This window comes from Monodelphis domestica, chromosome 7, assembly GCF_027887165.1.
Source record: "Monodelphis domestica isolate mMonDom1 chromosome 7, mMonDom1.pri, whole genome shotgun sequence".
In the NCBI taxonomy this organism is placed as follows: Eukaryota; Metazoa; Chordata; class Mammalia; order Didelphimorphia; family Didelphidae; genus Monodelphis; species Monodelphis domestica.
This window is the reverse complement of record NC_077233.1, coordinates 8,309,152-8,328,801: the sequence shown is the minus strand read 5'-3', so window position 1 is coordinate 8,328,801 and position 19,650 is coordinate 8,309,152. Positions and strand designations below refer to the sequence as shown.

The 19,650-nt window shown below is 47.8% G+C and overlaps 1 protein-coding gene across 4 annotated transcripts in view; it reads right to left on the bottom strand.

The window, feature by feature from the left end:
• Nucleotides 1–7,934, bottom strand: part of BICD2 (BICD cargo adaptor 2) — a 65,412-nt gene extending 57,478 nt beyond the window's left edge. For 2 of the 4 annotated variants that reach the window (XM_001368904.4, XM_056804150.1), the window contains exon 1: nt 7,248–7,927. In XM_001368904.4, coding sequence (XP_001368941.2) covers nt 7,248–7,487 — 240 coding nt within the window. In that variant the 5' untranslated portion in view covers nt 7,488–7,927. Of the gene's footprint in view, nt 1–7,247 lie in introns of all 4 variants that reach the window. The other 2 variants (XM_056804151.1, XM_007500622.3) reach the window with 2 other exon arrangements.
• Nucleotides 7,935–19,650: the final 11,716 nt, after the last annotated feature.

The following is a 19,650-nucleotide window of genomic DNA, read 5'->3' as shown; positions in this document are numbered from 1 at the left end:
AATAGTGATTATCCGACATCCAACTGTGAACAACTTAGCTATCCCTCCACTGTACAAGGCAATTTTGAAGGGCTCATGATGAAAAATGCCCTCCACCTCCACAGAAGGAGCTGATGGAGTCTGAAAGCAGATCAAAGCAGACTTTTAATACGTTATTATTTTTTCTTTTTTTAGTCTATGTTTTCTTTCACAACATGACTAATATGGAAATGTGTTTTGCAGGACTGAACATGTATACCCTATATGAAATTGCTTGCCTTCTCCATGAGAAGGGAGAGAAGGGGGAGGGAGAGAATTTGGAAATCAAAATTTTAAAAGAAGTTAATAAATTTTTACATGTAATTTGAAAAATATTTAAGTAGGTTAAAAACAAAGAAAACTCAAAAAAAAAAGACCATACTAAAAAGATCATTTCTTATGAAAATTTTAGAAATGTTTTTCCCTTTTATTGCAGATTTTTTTTTCATCCTTGTTATTCTTTGATATGCTGGAAAGCGTGGAGGACTTGAGCCCCAATTCAGCCTTGGTAACTATTATGTACTCTTTTTTGGGTCTCATTTCCTCATCTGTAAAATTGGGGTGGGGGGGGGGTTGGCCCAGCAGTGTCTGCTGAGGTTCACTGAAGATTCAATGATCCCAGGATTGTCCTTGTCACTCTCTCAGATCATACTCCAATAGACCCAGCACTTCAATTTCGTATCACACCAAGAGAGAACCAACAAGTTCAGACCAGAATGGTAAATAGATTTTAATGAGGCCAATTGGGATGGATAAATCTGGAAACCTGAAACTGGAGAGTCAGATTCCAAGGCCGAATGAACAACAAACTAATTTTGAAGCCCACACCAGCTCTGCAAGGAGCATTGGCAGGCTCTCCTCATTCCTGAGCCTAAAGCCTCTTGGAGTGAGAAGGGTCGCGCCAATCGACAGGTTTGATGCCATGCTCAGCATTCTGGGCATGCCTCGCCTCTGAAGGAGACGGCTGTCATTCAAGATATGTTAGAAGATGCCTCCAGCATTGAGAACTCAGGTTACCACAGAGACATTTAATTGGGGCCCAAATTCCAGATCCTTCAACTCTATTCTCATCTGAGAGGAGATAGTCTGGCAACTGAGCCTTAGGTCTACCCAATGCCTCCCTTAAGCCCCCTTGAGGCTGCTGTCATGGTATCCTGGTTGTGCCTAGGGCATCTTACATAAAGAGGCAATGTGGTAGTAGAAAGCACAGTGAATTGGGGCCTGAGTTCAAATCCTAGCTCAGTCACCTGTACTATCTGGGGTTAATTGGTTGCCCATTCTGGGACTCAGTTTTGTCCATCTGTACAATGGGGAAACAGGAGAGGGGTTTAGATGGCTGTTGGGGGCATTTCCAGCTCCAGATCTTTGATTAAACACAATCCCTTCTGATAACCAAGGTTCTGCTGAGGAATGAGCCCTGGATGTTCCTCGGACAACAGATACATGGAGGACAGATAACTAAAAAGATCCCCATGTGTGCTGCCAAGAAAGAATGCTGTCTAAGGATTCTGGCTACCTCCGTGGGGGGTGGAGAGATCTCCATTTCTGGAGGTCTCTGAGCAAAGACTGAAGACATTGTAGGGGGAATTCTGGGTCAGCTCAAGGCTGGCTTTAGTGGCTGCTCAAGTCCCTTCCAGCTTTCACATCCTGTGACTCATTCTCCACTCCTCCCCCACCCTCCCCAGGCAGTTGAGTCTAGGAGGCTAAAGGATCAGCTGGGGAAAAGGCTGGCAGGCTGAGAGTGGGGCCAAGCTGATGTCAAGCTCCAGACCCCAGCACTCTGGTCTACAGTATAGGTTCATATCCAAGTTTCCACTGAGCCCTGAGCCAGGGAGGGGCTGGCCCTGGACAGCATATCTAGCTCAGGCAGAGTCTCTTCCAGCAACACCCACACACCAGCTTCTCTGAGCACTAGGGGACAAAACAAGGATGCCAAGGAGGTCCTGAAATCACTGGGAAGATGGGGACCCCTTCCATCTGCCAAATAATAACTGATGAAGGGAAGTATTGGGGAGAGAGAATGGCCCTGTGAGAGAGCCAGTGTAGTTAGATTAAGAAGGGAATGCAATTAGGGTCAAGCTGCCAGGACCTTGGGCAAGGAACTTTACCTCAGTGACCTGACCTGTGAAATAGGATAATATGTGTACTCTCAACCTCATAAGGGGTTGGTAAAGTAAGTGTCTTGTAAATTCCAATCTATGTGAGCTCCAACTCTCATTGGGAGGCCCCCTTCTATAGGGAGACTTGAGATCAAATCCCATTCTAGACACAGTAGCTGAGTGACCCTTAGACTTTGTCTCAGTTTCTGCATCTGCAAAACAGGGATAGCACTTTCCTCCTAGAGTTGTTACGAGGATCAAATGAGGCTATATTTGTACAGTCCTTTGCAAACTTTAAGAAATTAGGATTCCAATATTATTATTTATTATTATTATTATTATAGAGTATAAGGAGTGGGGAGTCAAAATAAAGCCTGTTAAAATATTTTAGGTATTCATTGGCTTGAAACACTGAGGTTAAAATTGAGGAAAGAAGAATCCTAGCCCTCCACTGCACTTCTGGGTAAGGGAAGAATTGGTCCAGCTTGGAAAACATTTGGGAATCATAACCCTCAATTGATTCTACTGGCCCTTTGACCCAGGGACCCTATAACTACTTGTATGCCACGTCAGGCAAAGACAGAGACAAAAGTCCATTTATACCTTCAGACAAAATGGGTGCTCAGAAATTGAGGATTGGCTAAAGAAACTGGAGTATAGAAATGTAAGAGAATTATTCTTGAGCTATAAAAGATGGATCTGAAGAATTCAGAGAAACCTGAGAAGACTTGTATGAACTGATGCTAGGTGAAATAAGCAAGAGCAACATGTTCAAGGACTACAAAACCAGCTCTGATCAAAGCAGGGACCATAGTTAGGACTTTCTACATCCTTGATTAGTGACCAGTTCTGCCTTCAAATCGTGCTGGTGAAACATGCCTACCATGTCTCTACAGATGGTGGTGGACAAGAGGGGAACATGAATTCTGGGTTGTCTTATTTTGATTGCTCAGACTTGTCATCTCTTGTAACAGGTTTCTATGAGGTGCTAGGGGGAAGGAGATACAACGGGAAGCAGTGCCATTTAAAAAAAAAGAATATCAATAAACATTTTTTAGGGTTAAAAAAAAAAAGTATGACCTTTTCTAGTGAGGGGACAACTTAGCTTCCTGTTGGGATGAAAAGGTATGTCTTCTCAGTCACCTCTCTAAAGACAATGACTCTTCCAAGACCGTACCAGGCACTTTATGAGTTCAATCAAGTTTGGTGTAGGATGAGTTCTAGAAAAAAGACTGAAATCATGACCTTGATGTGGGGAATGTGGGTTTCTTAGCAGCTGGGTGGACATAGGACCCAGGAGAGTGGACAATCCCATCATCCTCTGCCCGAGTCAGCCCACATCCTTGAAGGAAAGATTATGAACCACCCAGAGGGCAGTGAGTAATCCAGGCACTCTTCTTGGAGGATCTGCTGAATGAACAGAGAAAGCTTAGTCTGAAGGAAAAGGCAGCAGGAAGGACCAGGTGAGTTGCCTTCAACTGGCAGAAGGGCCATTATGAAGAAGACAGTAAAATTTACTCTGGAGCTAAAGGTGGCAGTTTGAGGAGTGCCTATTTCAGATCAACTCAACTCAAAGACAAGTTTTTATTAAGCATCAACTGTATACCAGTTGGTCTGGATTACTGAGCCATAAAGAAGCCAGCCCTGCCCTCAGGGAGCTGACATTCTAATGGGAGGGGCTCAAATGGTCTTCACAGATGCAAAGTGTGTAGTATTACTTCCATTTTGCAGATGAGCAAACTACAACTCAGAGAGCCTCTCCTCAATAAGAGGAAGTCCTCAAATACTACTACTACTAAATAAACAGGTCCTAAGTTATATAGGCATTCCTTGCAAGGCAATGAGTTCCCCTTCACTGGCAACATTCAAACAGAGGCTGGAAGATCAAAAGATTATCAAGCTAGATATGGAGGAGGCTCTCTTGGTCTTTTAAGAAAAGGAAGCTGGAGTCCAGGGCTATCTAGTGACTTGGTTCATGTTCACCCAGGGAGGGAACCAGAGGTGGCCTCTGAGCTCAGACTCTTTCAACAGTCCCATGCTGTCTTCCTCAGATGGATGGTCCCCTGCCAGGGATGTTCTAATAAAAGGGCAGTTGGGAGGGGGAAAATAGCTGCCCTCAAAGATCCTTCCTATCATCAAACACTCTAGTACACAAAGACTAAAAATAGAGGGGTGATAAACACACAGGGCAGAAGTTGTATTGGGGATCCAGCCAGTTACTGCCAAGAGATTGCCAAGAGTTCAGCATGGCCTGGGCACTGGGGGTTGGGGGAATGAAAAGACAAAGGAGAAGGCCAATACAGGAGTGGTCAGTATACACTTATTAGGGATGAGGGGTGGGCACACCAAGCCAGAGCAAACCTAAGAGAGAATAAAAGTCAGGATGTAATTGGGTGGTACAGGTCATCGATTCTGGGAGAGTTTGGAGATTGGGAAGGGGAGGCTGAATAATCCCAGCAGACTTGAAATTCAGAGGAGGATAAGGAAAGGAGAGGGAGAAGGCAGGCTAGGTGTGGGGAATCATCAAAGGGATGACTGCCAAAGCTCCAAGAGACAGTGAGGACATGAAACAACAGGGATCTTTCCAGGCTAAACAGAAGCTTAGAATTAGGGTTAGGTGCAAGAGGAAGGAGTGGGGGCATTTTACTGGGTAATAAAATAATGCCATGAAATAATAACAAATAAACAATTATGTATCACTTTAAAGCCTGGAAAATGCTTTTTTATGTCATTTGATTTTGACAACAGTTCTGGGATGGAAGTGAAATTATTATCCCCATTTTACTGTGGAAGAAACTGAGGCAGAGAGAGGCTAAGTGACTGGCTTACTTAGGTTCACAGAGCTGGTCAGATTTGACCTCAGTTCTTCCTGACTCCAGAGTCAGAGCTCTATCCACTGAAATCTATGCAAGTATTTCAGTATGATTCAATTCCAACTCAAGTCTAGAATGATCAATAGAACCTTCCTGTAGGATAACAGAAAGGCTTCAAGGTCCCTTTTCCCTTTCTATAAAACCCAGGGGGATGCATGCATTCGGGGCACAGAACCACAAGCATTCCATAGAATGGAAATTCCTTAATAAATGGGAAAAACAGCACAAACGAAGGTCTAAGCTCTTCCTTCCCAGGGATCTGCTTGGGAGGCAGAACTGGCCAAGAACAGAAAGTAACTGGGAATGATAGCTGTTTGATAGCAAAGAGCAGGGCTTTTGTCTTTTTTTTTTTGTATCCCAAGAGAGTAGCACAGGGCCTGGCATTTAGTAGCAAGGACTTAATAAATGCTGCATGTTTGAAAAATATTCTTAGGGGAAAGACTGAGGGAAGAAAAGGAAATAAATGTTCATTAGTTAAAAAAACCAATTTTCAAAAACCATTTCAAAAGCAAAGCAAATGAACGAGTTCATGTGTTTATGAGTAAAAAATAATCATATCAAAAAGCCAGACTAAGTTTTGTTCTGGATTGAGTTCTCAGTAGGGTCATCAGATTTCCCCACAAGTATATTTATAAGATAAATAAATGGCCTTTGAATCAGGAAGACCCAGCCCCATCTGGCACATGCTAGAGGCTATATTGATGGTGATGATCTATACTAACAGAGAAAGGTTTTTCCTCTGGGTATTCCTTATAACAATCCTTTCCATCTGATTTGTCATTTCCTTGGTCTAGGGAGCTCTCAGAGAGGAGGACCCATTCAACCAGCCATTAGGTGTCACAAGTGGGATCCAAAGTCAGGTCTTCAGGTCAGCAGCTCTCAATCTACTAACACCAAATTGATTTTTATGCATGATATTGATATTCAAGTGATTGATTGCTGTTACCCCCATTAGACAGAAGAAATAGGCTCAGGTGGGATAAGAGATCCCTAATCAACATACATAGTCAGAAGCAATATTTGAACCCAATCCCCAGAATTCTTCTCAATCAAATAATGCTGCCTCTTTCCATTTGATCCCAGTAGCCCTTTCTGGGTCTCCACTGGGGATCAGTCACTAAGTGAGGCTGGGGCTGGTCGGCTCCACCAACCCGACACTCTGGGAGGGCTTCCTACAGGCCTTCCTACTGCTCTGTGGATGGATCCCCCCAGGATACCTTTGCTGGCAAGTTCCTCTGATCCATCCCCCACTAGCATATTGGAAAGAGGGTGGCACCCAGTCAGAACAGCCTTCTTGGATCAGTTGGTGACAGGCTTCCCACAAAGTCAGACACCTTGGGGGGTGTCCCCCCAGAAGGGATTCAGCCTCTCCCCTCCCTCAATGAATTCACTCTAGGTACCAGATCTCCCTAATGCCACATTCCCCCAGGTTTCTCAAGAGGGCTGACTGAAAGCTGTTGGCTAGAACCCAGGCAAAGAAACAGAGGCATCATTACATAACCATGCAAGTGACCTATGCCTGACTCTAGAGAGGATGCAGATACTCCAGGGATGACAAGCCCACAACCCCATATACAGCCTCCAACCACTTCTTTGAGATTCCCTAACACACACTGGCCAGGATTGCTATCTGGCCAACAGTGCCAGCCAGGGCCCAGTTCCTGTGTTCTCCGCCTCCGATTATGATTGGCATTCTAGATGGGGCTGCTGTGGGGATTCTGTGTGTGGTATGAGCTATTCTCTCTCACAGTCTGCTCTATTCCTCCCAAGCAAAGCTTGTGTCCCAGAAGGGGATTTCCCAGGGCCAAGATCCCAGCAGAGAAATGTCTGCAGGGTAGGGGCAGCTCTATGCCAGGTGTCCTCCAGGGGCACGGAAAGGCCAATCAGCACCGAGGTCCAGACCCAGCTTGGAGCTATGAGCACGCAGGCCACACAAAGGCCACTGCAGCTGCCCAGGAAGGCGGGGACCCGGGTTGCCGAACCTCTAGACGGTCAGGCCGGGTCGGCCAACCGAGGCCAGCCCCCACTCCCGGACCTCTCTGCTGCCAGCTTGTTAAGGGGCTCTGGACTAGCACCCCAACGAGGATCTCCAAGGATCCCCGCTCCAAGGGAGGGGGGGCAGCTGGGGCCGACGGGACTCCTGGGGGAATGGGAAGGGGGCTGGGGCAGGAACAGCGCAGCCAGCCTGACAGGCCGGGGGAGGAGGGGAGAGAGAAGGAGGGCAGGCCCGGCGGCGCTCGCTCGCTGGTTCACTCACCTCCTTGAGCTGTTCCATCTCTCCGCGGATGGTCTCGTACTCCAGCTCGAGCTCCTCGTACTGCAGCTTCAGCTGCTGCTTCTCCTCAAGCACCACAAGCCCGTATTCGGCCGCCTGGATCTTCTCGCGGGTGGTCTCGCCCAGCTCCTGGAAGAGCCGCTTGACCTCGGCCCGCAGCCACTCGGGCTGCGACTCCATCACCAGCTTGGTGTACTCGTCCTCCTCCATGGCCCCGGCCATGGCCCGGCCGCGGGGGCGCACGAGGGGGCCTGGCTGCTCTGTGCTGCTGGGCGCCTGCCCCTGTCCCTGCCCCTGCCTGCCCGCCCAGCGGCCCTCAGCTGCAGCAGTGGCGGCGGTCGCCCATGCCGGCCTACCGGCTCCCTGCTGGCCTCGCTGGGTGGGGGCCGGGGGCCTCACACCATGCTGTCGCTGCCGATGCTGCTGTCGCTCTCGCTGCCCCGCCGGCCTCCTCCACCCCAGCCTAGCCTCTGCTCCGGGCTGCCGACCACCGCCGCCTCCGCGTCTGCCCACGGGGAGCGTCGGGCCGCCTCCGCCGGGCCCGCCCCAAGCGCAGCGAGGCCAAGAGATGAGCTGCCTCCGCTCCCGGCCCCTCCCGGCCTCAGGAACTACAAGGCCCAGGAGGCTCGCGCGGCCCCGCCCAGGCCTCCCTACCCCACCGCCCCCTCCTGGAGCCCCGCCCCCTTCCTTGGGCCGCGCCCGATTGGACCCTGCGAGCCCGAGCAGGAGCGCAGCCGCTTTCCTTGGAACGCCGGTGCGGCTGACGTCACAGAGGGCCGGCGGCTCCCGGACGATACAATGTAGTTCTCTCCGCTTCCCCCTTCCGCCTGGGCCGGGGCCTCGCAGCTGTTGGCCTTTTTTGAAAGGGAAGGAGGGCGGGGCGGCCGGAACACGCCCCTGCCGTGCGGTGATTGACCGCTGACGCGAGCGTCCAGTAGCGTCTCAGCTCCCTCACTAACGGTCCGAAGATACCCCCGCACGGTCGCCGGCCGCTTGGTCCCTCTACGGTCCGCTCTCCCTGCTTGGGCACTGGGGCTCTCCGGCCGCCTCTCCGGTTCTGGCCCCCAAGGTGCTGAAGTGAGGGAAGACCACCGGGCCTGGCTGGAGACCTGTGCGGCCTTCGTTTCCCCCTCTCGGTACCACAGTTTCCTCATCTATAAATGGGAAGGGCAGCTCCACCTTGCAAGACTGTGGCGCTCCTCCAGGATCTGCATGCCTTGTTTTATTGATGAGGAAACCGAGGCTCGGAGAGGTTCAGTTCCAGGCCAGTCCAAGTAGCAAAGCCGGGATTTGAATCCAGATAAGACGGTATACTTCTACAGACACAAGCACACTGTACAGCGCCTGCTGTATGCATGGCAGCGCTAAATCGATCCCAAACCTCTGTTAAGCACCCACAAAACATCCAAGGCAAGTCAATGGGCACTAATGGAGCTTTGTTATTCTTTGTGCCAGGCACTGGGCGTCAGAGAGGCCAGATAAATAGACACAGGACTGGAAAGGACCTCAGAGACCCTCTAGCCCAGGGCGTCAGAGAGGCCAGATAAATAGACAGGACTGGAAAGGACCTCAGAGACCCTCTAGCCCAGGATGATTACCACTTCTCAAGTCTCAGGATTAGGATTTGAATCCAGGGCCTCTGGCCCCAGAGTCATTGTATTTTTGAGCTGTTGTTCCTATGCCACCCCAGCCTCCATAAGACCCCGTCCCTGGCCCTAAGTCCTGCCACATTGCATGGCTTTTACTTCTAGCAAGACTGTAGCCTTGTCTTCCATTTTTATCCCACTGTTTCACCTTGTTTCTACTCAAGTCAAGCTATTGTTCCCTTTTGTAGTCAGAGCCAAAAGCCCATCGTGGTCTTTATCTCCCAGGACTCTGGCCTGCTCCCTCCCCCAGGCCAACTGATTCCCACTGCCCCTCTTCTTCCTTCCTCCTCCCCTTCTGAAAAGCCAGGGTGATTCCAACTTTTCAAGGAGCCTCTCCAGGACCCCAGAGATCAGTGTGGAAATGGCCTCATCAGGAATGAGGAGCTGACCTTTGGGACTTTGGTGGTGACTCCTTGGTATTTGTGAGCACCATCACAGGTGCCATTGGTAACCCATCTTTAGGATCTGCAGTATGCCCAGTCCTGGATTAGCCTGGGGCACCAAGGCAAAAATGAAAGTCTCCCCTTAAGGATCTTCCATAGGACCATTGCCTTAAAGCTGGGCTTTGGTCCTTAGGGCCCATCTAGTCTGAACCTCTTCTTTTACAGAAGAAACTGAGGCTTACAGATGCTGAGTTGACTTTTCCAAGGTCACAAGGATTCAGGCTGAGGCTCTCTGGATTCACTCAGGCCAAACCCGTTACTCTTTCCGCAAAATCCTTTTCCATCCCCATTCATAGTTGATGAGGACACTTGGAATGCTCCCAACACTCCCCTCTGCCACCTGGTTCAGGGCAGTGCCAGGTAGTGCCTGGGCTGTTCTGGCAGCCCCATTCCCAGAAGAAGGGATGATTTGAAGAGACATCACGATGGTTATGTTGAGCTCAGCCCTCCCCACAGCTCCTTTGCCTTAGAGCCCTGATACCAGTGAACCCCAGGCAATGTTGGAAGATCCAGTAGCTCAATAACTTGAGCAATACTTTGTGTCTACACTGGCATGGAACTGAAGCTGTCAGCATGAGATTCAGAAACAGCCACAAGTTTATTTGAGGAGCAGGATTGAACCCTTCTAAGCAGAGCTCCCTGCCAAACCAGTGCCAAGATGCCTACTTTCCCTGCCTATACTTCCTGAAAAATAGATTGGCATCAAGAGCCCTTACTGTCTTTGAAATGCAACTCTTCTGTTCAGAGCCCTTCCATAAGCTCCTCTCTGTCATTAAGGGGCGAAGTCATGTTACAAAAAATATCCTGGCTCCCCACACCCCTGACCTTGGGCTCATGTCCTACCAAACCAGTGTCAAGACCTAGCTCTCTTGTCTACACCTTCTAATGCAGATTGGTGTCAGGAGCCCTTTGAAACCTGAGCCCTTTCATAGATTCCTCTTTAGCATTAATGGTTGTGCAGCCCTTCTTGCTGCTGCCACCTGAGAAAAGAGGAAGGTGACAGGAGGCATGGATCCCCACCCCATCCCCGGCCCCCCAGAATTCCCTAGATTTCTTTACTGCAGGCTTACAGACCCCTAGTTTTAAATGCACAAGAGAAGAGACCTTGGGAAAGCACTGGGGGAGAGAGGGGATAAAAGAAGAATGAACTGGTGGGGAAGGAAAGCCATCAGCCCCAGCTCTGCAACTGGAAGAATGGCAACTGGCCAGAGAGAAGTGGAAAGAAGAAGCAGAGATTGGGAGGAGATGAGGAGTTTGAGTTATGCACCTCCAGTGGGAGGGAGCCAGAATCCCCCCAGGGAAAAGGATCTGGGGATCTTCGAGGGCTGCCAGCTCCGAAGAAGTCATCAGGGTGAGAGATGACAGTACTCCTGTGTACTCAGCCCTCCCTGCCTCACTGTTACTCCATTGATCTGAAACCCTCCCAATCAGGGTCAGTTCAGGATTTACAAGGACATGGTGGTGTAGAGAAGGGGGATGTTGCTTGCTTCTTGTATAAGCTGCTGTCGGGGAGCTTATACTCACCCAGGGAGGAGACAACACATAAAACAGAATAGATGCCTATAGAGAGTAGATGGAGGGCAGCCTTAGAGGGGAAGATACTCACAGCTGGGTAGATGTACCCTGGGAGGCACCAGGAAAGGCTTCCTGGATGAGGTGGCTTTTTAACTGCTATAGCAAATCATATTTTAACAAGGTATCATTAAATGATCGCTTTCTTTATCTAGCTCCATACATTGTTGCTATTGAATCATTTCAGTCCTCTCTGAGGCTTCTGGGCCATTTAGAGTTTTCTTGGCCAAGATACCAGAGGGGTTTGCCATTGCCTTCTCCTACTCATTTTTATAGATGAAGAAACAGGCCCACAGGGTTAAGAGACTTGTTTAGGGTCCCACAGTTAGTAAGTGTCTGAGGCCAGATTTGAACTCTTGACTCCATCCATTGGGCCACCTAGCTGCCCTTGCTTTATATATATATATATATATATATATATATATGTAAAAATATACATCCTTTTTGAATCAGTTTGATTCGGAGGGGTGTGGAATGTCTAAACTGAATACTTTGTTCCAAGGAATCATAGACTTGAAGCTGGGGAGACCTCCAAGATGGAACAGTCATCTAGCAGCCCTGTCCTTCTGAGCATCAAAGATGGCATCGGCAGAGTCCAAATCAAGGTGGTCTGGGACATTTTAGAGCAGAGGAAGTGAAACCTGCTGCCCCATTGGATAGGGAAGATTTCAGAGCTGAGAAGGGCAATGGTGTTGCTATTGTCACTTCCCCACAAATCCCTATTTCTGTGGAGGGTACCTAGTCTGGAAACGACTCTTCTAGTCTCACCGTCCCCCTCTTTGAGAATCTTTTCTGTTCCTTAAAGAATCCTTTGGAATGCTGCTTGAAGGTGCTGCAGGTTTCCACAAAGAACCAAACACCCAAACCCAGGATTGATTGGAAAGTGCCAGCCAGGGTTGGGTGTCTATTGAGCTGGGCTTGCTTTTAGAATGACACACCACTGCCGTCGGGACTATTTTCTCTTGTACCCAGTGTACAGCTGTGCTAACAGGTTAAGTAACTCAACTGAGCCCTCATTGTCTACAGCTGCTATTCCAAACCATTTCAGCACTCCTTAATCCTCCCGTAGCTTGCTCCCTTCCCTCCTGCCCTCCATCTCAGCTGGGCCCTTGCCTCATATTTCCAGGAAAATATGGAGACTATTTGCTGAGAGCTTCATCCTCCTTCCTCTTCCTCAATCACATCTCCTAGAGGATTTCTACCAAGATCTCTGTCTTCTTCTCTGTCTCCCAGAACGAGGGTCTCCTTCTGGCTCTCTCCCTGCACAAATGATTCGGTTTCCTCCCATCTCCTCCAGCAAGTGACCTCTACCCATCATCCCTATTCTCTCACTTATCCTCAGGCTCTCCCTGTGTGCTGGCTGCTTCCCTGCTCTCTACAAACACCCTCCATCCTCAAAACCCCTCAGCTGATCCCTCCATCCCCAACAATCCCGTCTCTTCCATTTTGGGACGAAACGTGAAAAGTCTATCTGTGGGAGGTGCCTTGAGCAGCTTAACTCTCTGCAGCCTTGCTTGGAAGTCATCATGGTGCTCTTGCCCATTTAGATATAAGCTGCTGCAGGCAGCAGCTGCTTCTTGGCCTCTTTGGGGGTCCCCAGCACTTAGCACAGGGCTTAGAATATCCTGTTGTTCAGTCCTGTCCAACTCTTCATGCCCCCCCAGGGGGCTGTACCAGGCCTCCCCAGATCTGTCCAAGCTCATGTTTGTTGCTTCTGTGACACTCTATCCATTGATCCTCTGCTTTCCTTATCTTTCCCAACATTAGGGTCTTTTCCCATGAGTCCTGGCTTTTCATTATGTGGCCAAAGTATTTAAGCTTCACCTTCAGTGTTTGACCTTTCAGAGACTAGTCTGAATTAATGTCTGTGTCTGTGGTCAAATTTGAATCCAGGACCTCCTGTCTCTAGGCCTGGCTCTCCATCCACTGAACCACCCAGCTGCCCCTGAGTTAATTTATTTAAGATCAATGTATCTTCCTGCTGGCCCAGGGTCTCTCCAAAGGCTCCCCAGCAGCACATTTAGAAAGATTTGATTTCAAAGGATCTGCTTTCCTAGTCCAACTCTCTAGCCATACCCTGCTAGAAAACCAGCAATGGGGCTTAATCAATGCTCATTGAATTGAATTGAGTGCTTACTAGGGGAGTATTAATCCCATCAGCCTAAAAAGGAATGGGAAATGCTGAGAAGAGTGGAGGACTTGACTCTTTCTCAATTCAGTGAAGATGAGAGATTAAATCTAGGGTTGGGGAAGATTTGATTAAGGTCACACCCTGTGATTGAGGCAAATGAAAGGGAGCTGATAAAGAATTTCCAGAGAGACTTTGGGCAAGTCCCTTTAACTACTTTTGGTTCTGCTTCTTCCACTGTAAAATGAGCAGGTTTGCCTCATTGGGCTCTCGAGGGTTCCTTTCAGAGAGTCAGGAAGACTCAAGTTCAAATTCTTTCTTCAGACACTTGTAGGAACCTGGGCAAGTCATTTCACTTCTGGAAGCCTCTGGTGCTTTTTCTAGAAAATAAGGATAATAGTCCTTACCTCATTGGATTGTTGTGAGGATCAAATGAGGTCACATAAATTGGTTCTTGTCCTTCATACGAAAAGAGGACCAAAATGGCATCACTGATGCCTAAAGATGTCTGCACAGATTGGACTGAAGTGAGGCAGAATGGCGTCAAGCCGTCAGCTTCGCTCTTCCAAAGTCATTGAAGTTCAGCTGCAAGACTGAGTGCAGATGGTGGGGGTTAGAGTGGATGGATGACCCTGACTTCTTTGATGTCTAAGCAAGTTCTTAGGGCCCCCTGGTGCCTGCTTCAGCAGCCTTTGTGGCAGCTCTCACCTGCCCATTCCTCCAGTAGAAGTCTTCTTGTGCCAGGGTAGGCCTCCCCTAACTCACTGGTGGGTCAGAGACGGCATCAGTCGCCCTCAGCCTTGTTTAGCCCATCTGCCACTGTGCATGCTACAGTTTCTTGGAGTCACAGGTGAATGAGCAACCCTTTTGGAAGGGGCTTGGCAAACTCTCCCACCAGTTTAGACTCTCAATACCTGCATCTAGGCTGGAGCCAGGAAGACCCAAGTTCAAATTCAGCTTCAGACACTTCCTAGTGTGACATGGAAATCACTTTAAAAGACATATATATTAATTTAAGGTCGCCAAGGAATTCAGCTATGTAATTCCTAAATGAAAACTCAAGTCAGCAGTCAACCTTTTATGGAGTTTAATTACAAACAGGAGGAAGAAAGGTATTAGAGAGAGAGAGAGAGAGAGAGAGAGAGAGAGAGAGAGAGAGAGAGAGAGAAAGGGGAAAGAAGGGAATAGGGCTTAAATACCCCCTCTCTTTAGGCTGGGCCAAAGGCCCAAGCCCTTAGATAGCTGAGGCAAAGAAAAGAGATCAGTCCCTATCACTCACGTGACCAAAATGGAGAAACAGTCTCAGGGGCCTCTACCTCCAGCCTCCTTCAGAGCAAGCCCTCCTCTCAGAGCAAAACCTCCTCAGAGCAAAACCTCTCCTCCTCTGTCCTCAGACCCTGCTATCTTTAAGTCAACAGTCTAAGTCCCCTCCCCTCAGTTCTCACATCTACCAATCACTGTCCATGTCTCCCCTGTGCCAATGGTGGCTCTAGCTTAACCCAGGACCGCCCAGAGGTCTGCCCCACTTTGCATGTCTGTTGAAGGTCATATTCTCAAATAATTAAATCTTGATCTTTGCTGCAGCCCTTCTTAAATCCTGTTACTCTGAGAAGGGTGGAGATTGTAAGTTCCAAGACCTGGTTCTGTCATTCCAAGTATCTCTATTGTATCAATTCTAAAATCAATCATGACTCAAAGAACTTCCTGTTCTATTCTTAAGTATAGGTCAAAGCCCTTTCCATTGTTTAGCAAAAGGTTTCTGTCCTAAAGTAGTCTTAAGTAGGGAGGAGAAGGACCCTCCCATGCCAAGGATTTTCACATTCCAATAGAGTTCTTACTATCAGTAGGAAATTTTTCAAGTATGAAATTTCCCAATGGGGAAATTTCCAACATTCATAAGTTTAAGAAATTTTAAGGTTTACACTAGCTGTGTGACCCTGGGCAAGTCACTTAAACAAAAGGATCTCCTGGATCCCCTGGAGAAGGAAAACACAAAGGACTCCAGGATCTTTGCTAAGAACACTCCAGGATTAGCTGTGGGTTATGGGGTCCCAGCCTGTGGGCAACTGAGCAACAAAGGGCACACAAGTAAAGCACTTTGCAAAGTTTTAAAGGCCCTCTGAGGCCTTGCTGCTGGGATTGTTCTACCACTTAATCCCTAATCCTGTGATCCAATGACAGCAGAGCATGGACAGTGGCCAGGGAATCATTTCCAAGCTGGAGCCCAGAAGGCAGAAAACAAGTCCAGACCAATCCCCTCAATTTATAGAGGAGGGAACCAACCCTCAGAGGGGTTCAGTGACTCGCCCCAAATCCTCCCAATTCCAATTCTTGGCCATATCAAAGGAGCAAGCCACAACTCTGAGCATTCAGGGTTTTCCTTTAAAATGAGGTAGAAAGGTAGCTAGGTGGGTGGGTGGTTCAGTGGAGAGAAAGCTGGGAAACAGAAGGTCTTGAGTTCAAATGTGACCTCAGATACTTACCTCCCAGGTGTATGAGGTTCAAATGAGATACTTACTATCTGTAAAGTGCACTGGGAGCTCTTGTTAAATAGGTTTCCTTCTCTGGTCCCAAAGCACTCAGACTTGGGCGTTCATCACTGGTGTATGGCCTCAGCTGTGGCCTGTTGTCTCCTGGCCCACTGCTAACAGCATTCTATTATTCAGAGTGCTAGATCTCCCTGAGGTGCTGGTGTATTTCTGGGACAGGCAATTTCCAGTTCAATGACAGTTCCTGGGAGACAGGAGCAGCTGCCCAGGCCTGGCTGTTGGCACTGATTGACGCACCATTAGGATCAATTTCAAGGCTTTCAAAATGTGATGGAGACCAAAGCTGACTCACTATTCCCAAGCTAGTTAGGGCAGGGGTGGGGAGGAGATTCTAATCCAAATGTGTCAGGGCCCAGGACCTCTTACTTCTAGGGTCCCATAGTATCTGAAGGAAAGGGGCAAGCCCCCAAAGGTGTCTCTGGACATAGTAGTCACTGACACCTTGATACAGTGTCCTCACTGCCCAGTCCTGGGAAGTGGTCAGGAGAACGCCAGTGTGGACTCACAAGAAGCCAGTCAGGTAGCCACTACTCTGTCTGAAATGAGCCTCACTTGGGTCTCTTACTCATCTCCCTCTCCACACGGGGGACTCAGTTGTAGGAGGGCCAATTTAGAAGCACCCACCCAGAAAACTGGGCTAGCTCTACCCTTTTTGGCAGGCTATGTATGGGACACCCCTAAGGAACGGAGGGAGAGTGGCTACCACCCTCCTCAGAGTCACCAGCTGTGGTTTCTGCCTTTCTGCCTTGTAGATTAATTGCTTGGCTTTGATGATCATTGTAGGAACAAGGGTGGGGGCTGAGAGAACTTGGGGACAGAGCCAACCATCTCCCAGTGCACTGAGCAGATTTCCGCAGCAGGAACAGCTGAAAATTCAATTCAAAATGGTAAACAACTGGTCTAGGACAGGGGGAAGTAGAGCCGGCATAACAGCATGGTTTGTTCTAGTCTCGTAGGAATTCTGGAGTATTATGTCACACGTCCATTAGAGCCAACTAGCCATGGATCCTTCACTAATGACATCCTCCTGCTTCTCATTCAAGGACTTTTTGATTCTGGCCAAACCCAGCCCCAGAGGTCTCATGACTAAGCCTGGTATCAGCAGGAGAAAACCCTTAATGATGTTCTCTTGCTATCTTTTGTTTTAACTCACCTAGATTTCCCCCACGTTCTTCCTGCTCTCCGCTTCCAGAGCCATCCTGTAGAACAAAGTTTTTAAAGAGAAAAAAATCTAAAAGATCGATCAAGGAAGATCGATCAAGGCATTACCCAAAGTCTGATGTTTCACCTCCATCGTCCCAACACCCCCACCAAGACGAAGGTGTTGGAGGTGTCTTCTTGTAGCTCTTCTTAGGGGCCAAGCTGCTTCTTCCCGATTTTTCATCATTCCTTTATTTTTCAGCTGTTTTGGGGTGGTTGTTTTTCCATCGGCATTGTGGTGGTGATTCTATAGCTACTGTTTCTGCAGCTCTTCTGATTCACTCTGGATCAGTTCAGATAAGTCTTTTCATACTTTGTTGTACCACATACATGCTTGGCTCTACTCTCCCAGGGCCAAGGTCCATTGCCTCTTCAGAATTCTCAGGCACCCTCTTTCCTCTGCCATTAGCTTTATCCTCACTGGCAAGGCTTCCTCCAGCTTTTAGGGGGCAATGTCTTGTACCCCCCAGTTCTAAGCTAAGTTCTGTTTAGCCATTTAACTGAGATCTACTAGTTTTTATAAAGGATATAGTGAGAACAAACATTTCCCCCAATATCTTGGGGGCATGACCCCCCCACCCCCATACCATGTGAATTTGGGCAGGGAGTAGGCTCAACATTTAGCTCAAGTTGGGTAAATCCTTCCATTGGGGTGGAAGCTTCAAGGTCATGTGGGAAGATGATTCTTCTTTTCAAGGCTTCAAAACTATATAACCAGCCTGGATTTTGACCTGAAGGGCTCCTCCCAGACTTTAAACCTCCTAAAGTTAGAAATTCCACTCTCTACACCCAGGATGAAAAGAATGAACAAAAATCTAAGAACCCAAGGCCTGTTTCTTGAGAGCCAGATGGCTCATGGTGGGAAGAGTTCTCTTGTTCCTGAAGCTCTTACAGCTAAATGTCTCTGTGGACAGAGATGGTTGAAAACATTGGAGAAAAAGATCTTTTTTGGAAAGAGCAAGTTGACAAGGACCTTTTGGATATCTCCAAGGAGAATCAGAAAGCCTTCCTTGTACCATGTAACCAGTGATCCTGGAATCAGTTACTGAAGGTCCTTATAAGCCCAGGATCTCCAAAGTTTGTTGCTGACATTATTCTCCTAGAACAGTGATGGTGAACCTTTTAGAGATGAAGTAAGTACCAGGCCTTGCCCCAACCCCATCCCCATCCCCCAGACTGAGTACTGTGCCCTCCCCCAACCCCTGCTCCCCTCCCTTAACTCAGACAGGTGAGGGAGGAAGTGCTCCCATTGGGCTGCTGGGCAGAGGTGGGGGTCAAGTGAGGAATGTCCTCAGGCCCAAGGAGAGGGGGAAGGGAACAGTTCTACCCCAGGAACTCTGGTGGGTGACTGCAAAAGAAGACTGCCCAAAAAGAGAGCTCTGCATGTCACCATCACGGTCCTAGAAGCATCTTCTGCATGGAGATACTGTCTAAGTCTGCTTGGCCATTCATCAGGCCCCCATTAGAGCTGAATTCATCATAACTGTCATTTCTTCCCAGAGAGAAATAAACTGTCACATTCCATAATTTGTTTTGACTTCCATAATCAATGGGCATTTATTTGTTTCTAGTTCTTTGCTGCCATAAAAGTGCTATTATAATTCTTTTGACATATATGGAATCTGTTTTTATCAATGACTTTGGGATCTCTCTCTTCATACATACATACATATATATGTATATATATATTTTCTTAGCATAGTGTCTGGCACATAGTATGTGCTTAGTAAATGTTCTATCTCTATGTATATACATGTATCTGCCCAGCTTTGGAATCTCTACATCATAGGATACAAACGTTTCAGCACTTTATTTGCATTTTTCCAAATTGCTTTCCAGAATGGTTACAGTAATTCAAAGCTCCACCAACAATGTATCAGCATGCCTATCTTTCCACACTCCCTCCAGCAATGATTGTTTCCATCTTTTGTCATATTTGACAATTTGCTGAATTTGAGGTCAAATCTCAGAATTGTGATTTGCGTTTCTTATATTATTAGCTATTTGGAGCACTCTTTCATAATAGTTTGCAAATCTTCTTTAGTGAGTTCTTTATTCATGTCCTTTGGCCATTTATCAATCAGAGAATGGCTTCCACTCATATCTATTTATATTAATTGTCTATATATCTTGGATACCAAACCCTTATCAGAGACCAGTCAATACCCTTAATAAGAACAGCTGACACTTATATAGCTCTCTAAGACTCAAAGAACTTCACACAAATTACCTAATTTGATTTTCACAATAATCCCGGGAGATAGATGCAATCATTATGCCCATTTTACAAATAAGGGAACTGAGGATCAGAGAGGTCAAGGGACTTGCCCCAGGTGATCCAATATGTAGGTATCTGAAATGGGATTTAAGCCCAGATCTTTCTGACTTGAAGTCCAGTGCCCCCTAGCTAAATGCCAACTAGCTGCCTCACTTACCCTTTACTCTGAGTTAGCCTGGAGCAGGGAAAGAGTTAAGCTTTTTGTCAGCACCTTGAGGCAGAGTGTTTCCAGTGCAGGACACAGTGTTTCAGGTGTGGGGAAGAAACACAAGCACAAAGAGTTAGAGGGGCCTCAGAGGCCATCTAATCCATCTCGTATGGAAAAAGAATTTCTTATATGACAAATTCAACAAGTGATCATCTCACGGCTATTGCCAATAGTCCTAATAAAGGTGCCAGTGCCTCCCCCAGGCGGCTGCCCTTCCACAACATCACAGAACACAATTGGAAGGGGCCTCAGCTCAGAAGTCAGTGAGTCTAACTCACACCTGGAAAAGAATCTCCCCTTCCATGTGCTTAACAATTGGCGACCCAGTCTTTGTTGGAAGAGCTCCGGTAAGGTCCTTTTG